The sequence below is a fragment of the Fomitopsis serialis genome (assembly GCF_022376445.1).
Source record: "Fomitopsis serialis strain Sig1Antser10 chromosome Unknown B0H18scaffold_512, whole genome shotgun sequence".
Classification (NCBI taxonomy): Eukaryota; Fungi; Basidiomycota; class Agaricomycetes; order Polyporales; family Fomitopsidaceae; genus Fomitopsis; species Fomitopsis serialis.
In genome coordinates, this window is record NW_025955472.1 from 9,605 (window position 1) to 12,689 (window position 3,085).

The 3,085-nt window shown below is 55.1% G+C and overlaps 1 protein-coding gene across 1 annotated transcript; it reads left to right on the forward strand.

Moving 5' to 3' along the window:
• On the forward strand, positions 1-2,720 carry B0H18DRAFT_1130507 (uncharacterized protein; the record flags this gene model as incomplete). The annotated part of the gene is made up of 15 exons (XM_048035480.1): positions 1-166; positions 220-300; positions 369-533; positions 604-648; positions 699-800; positions 865-931; positions 969-1,054; positions 1,109-1,275; positions 1,343-1,543; positions 1,602-1,925; positions 1,977-2,102; positions 2,170-2,241; positions 2,314-2,322; positions 2,516-2,608; positions 2,673-2,720. The coding sequence occupies 15 exons, from the start codon at positions 1-3 to the stop codon at positions 2,718-2,720; spliced, it is 1,752 nt and encodes a 583-aa protein (XP_047884468.1).
• Between the last annotated feature and the right edge of the window lie 365 nt (positions 2,721-3,085).

Sequence of the window (3,085 nt, forward strand, 5' to 3'; positions counted from 1 at the left end):
ATGGAGTACCGGGGTGGGCTTGGTAACCCGCAGTGGCGTCGTCCGACGCGGCGACACCCTAAATCGACGGCCGAACTGGTCCCTGGAAAATCCACGAGGCCAGCTGCCACGTCCAAGCCCTTGCTCCTCTCCTCTCAACCACCACCACCACCACTCTGCCTGCGGAGTAATTCTTCCCAGCATCCCCTACTTGCTGCAGCTCACTGGTCATGCCAGCAGCGCCCGCCAGCAAGAAAGGACGTGCGAAGAAGAAGGCGGTCAAGGTTGACTCCCCTGCAGAGACCGAAGTTAGCCTTCGAGGTACGTATGGAGGTGCTCCCGTTTGTGAGCTGAATGTAAGTGCTCACTGATATTGCTCGACCTTGAAGTGCCAGAGACCGGTGGCAAGGCTGCAAGCGAGGCGCGTCCACGTCGGTCAACCAGACAAGTCGACCCTGAGCTGCAAGAGCTGGCCAGAGAGATCAGGACTCAAGAGCGAGCTGAACGAGGTGCATTCGAGAAAGCGCGCGAGAAGGAGATCGCCAATCCTACAAGTGAGTACAACTTCGATCGATATCTTATGGTAAGTACATGAGATGGTGACTATTCCGCGCGGCGCACCAGTTACCCAACCGCGCTCAGCCAAAGCACAAGCGTACAAGGATAGAGGTAGGATGTGTTGTCTACTTCATCCCGAAAACGTGCTGATCGTGATCAAGTGTGGCTCCCAAGTGGCAAGAAGCGCGAACGCAAAGAATCTGAAGTCGCCGCATCCCCCATGGCGAGTGCTGTCAAGCGAGGGCGTGTGACCAAGACAGATGGTACGTGCTCACCTCCATAACTCCTACCACCCTCTGTCATGCCTACTGTGTGCGGCACCACCAGACGAGGCTGCCACTGCCGAGGACTCAGGAGACCATTGGCACCAATCCAGAGCCAATGCGAGGCAAAGGTACGTACAATATATATGACTAGTAGCACTCGTACAGCAGTCCAATGCTGTTTGGCTCTGCAGGCCGTGAAGTTAGTGGGATGGACAAGGATATAGAGATGGATCGCACCGACACCACCTCGAGTACGCCGTCTCTCTCTCCACATCATATCCATCCATTCACATCGAACCTTTCAGAGAAACCTGTGGGAAGTGTCAGCATGTCAGAGCCGGAGCAAGATTCCGATTACGATTTCGTGCAGTCAGATGCTGGCCGCGAGGACGATGAGGACTTCGATGTTGAGCATGAAGCCGGCGTCTCCCAGCACAAGGCGGAGAGGATCGCACAGCAACTCAGACAAGGCGTGAGTACTATATGTCACGCTCCTCGAGCAACATTTCCCACGCATACTGTCTGCACAACCTTCACAGACTGCAACCTTCGTCTCGAAACCTGGCCGCAAGTCCCGCGACAACCTCACCGACGACAAGGCTTCCAGTGACAACGACTCCGAGTACAAGGCCGATTTCCTCGACGACGATGACAGCCAGCTGGGCTCCGACGAGGATGAAAGCAGCGAGCGCGATGACAGCGAGTCGAATGGCGAACACGTCCCCGACCCTGCCTGGCAAGTATGTGTTGACCTTCGTCTCTACCACTGAAGCCTGTTTACTGACCTGCTTGACACAGGCAATGATTGTCCGTCATGCCCAGCGCCGTACTACGGGCAAATCCGTGACAGCTCCTGTTGGCCTGCCAGAGAACCGCGTCGTCGTCGGCGTCGAAGGCTCTCCACGTGGGGAGGACGTCACTGAGGTAACATGCCACATAGCCTTCTCCTTAGCTGGTGTCCTCTCAGTCGCGCTGACACTATGGTTGGAGGTGCAGGTCGATCGCCCCAGCCAACTCACCAAGGTGCGCGGCTCCCCTGGCGGCGAACTCGTGAAAGAAGCCAACAGAGCCCCGACGAAGCCCTCCGAGCAAACGGGGATGCCACGCGCTGACACCTCGGAGGTAAGCTATCCATATTCACACAATGTGCACGAGCTGATATCCTTCTATTAGGGATTGCCTGCTCCTGCGCTCCCGGCACATGAGCACTTCGTGGACGAGCACTTCGTAGTCGTCGCGCGCAAGCCGCGCGGTGGTAAGGCCAAGGCTCAGACCCCCATCACCGATGATAGAGCCCAGGTATGACCTCCCGAATTGATGAACCCGTGTCGATGTTACTCATGCATCTGTCTGCACCACCACAAAGGCGCCGGCGCCGCCACAGACGGCGACGAAGTTGGTGCCTCAGGGTACCACCAAGATCTCTGGCGGGAAAGTTGTAAGTTGGCCATATGTGCCACGTCATCTACGCAAAGCGATCACTGCTGACACCGCCCCTTCACTGTTGCAGCATAAACGGGTAAGCACGATCCCTACGAGATGGTTGTACTGTAGCTGACATCTTCACACATGATACCATCACCCACCTCGCACCGACGGGGTGAAGCGGCCATCTCCGGAGGTGGGTACCCAACATTAAAACGACGCGATGCATGTTCTCATGCCTTCTCTCCCCTCACTCGGCGCCCGTGGCTCAATCCTGAACCATGCAGATATTTGGGACCAGCGATGATGACGAGGACAGTCTGGCTGAGCCCGTGGTGAAGCCTCAGCCCAAGCCATCGCGTCCAAAGGGTTCCAACGAGGTACGATGCCAGTGCGACCATTGACACAACAACAACATGGGATGCTAACTCTGAAATCTTGTAGGCAGGAGTGTCGAATAGGGCTAACATCAGCAAAACCGGCACTTCCTGATCATCTGACGGGCTGATAGGATAGCCTCAGACAACCTCAGAGTGCCAGATATCTCAGGGTACTCAGGTTACTTCAGATGCACAGTGAGTATCAGACAGAAGCAAAAAATCAACCTTTCATTTCAACTTATCGAGTAGTACTAGTCACACATTCAACAGTTGTTTCTAACATCTTCTATTAGAAGCAATGCTGTACATTCTACCAGTACACGAATATGAGAGTACAAGTCAGTGAGTAAGCATAGCTTCAGCTACCTCGCAAGCATCCTTGCCTGTACCTATGCTGTTCCATATTGTCTGTGCACCGTTCTCGAGTGCTCGTTCGCAAGCATGAGCATCAACCAGTAAGCAAGCGATAAGGCGAGG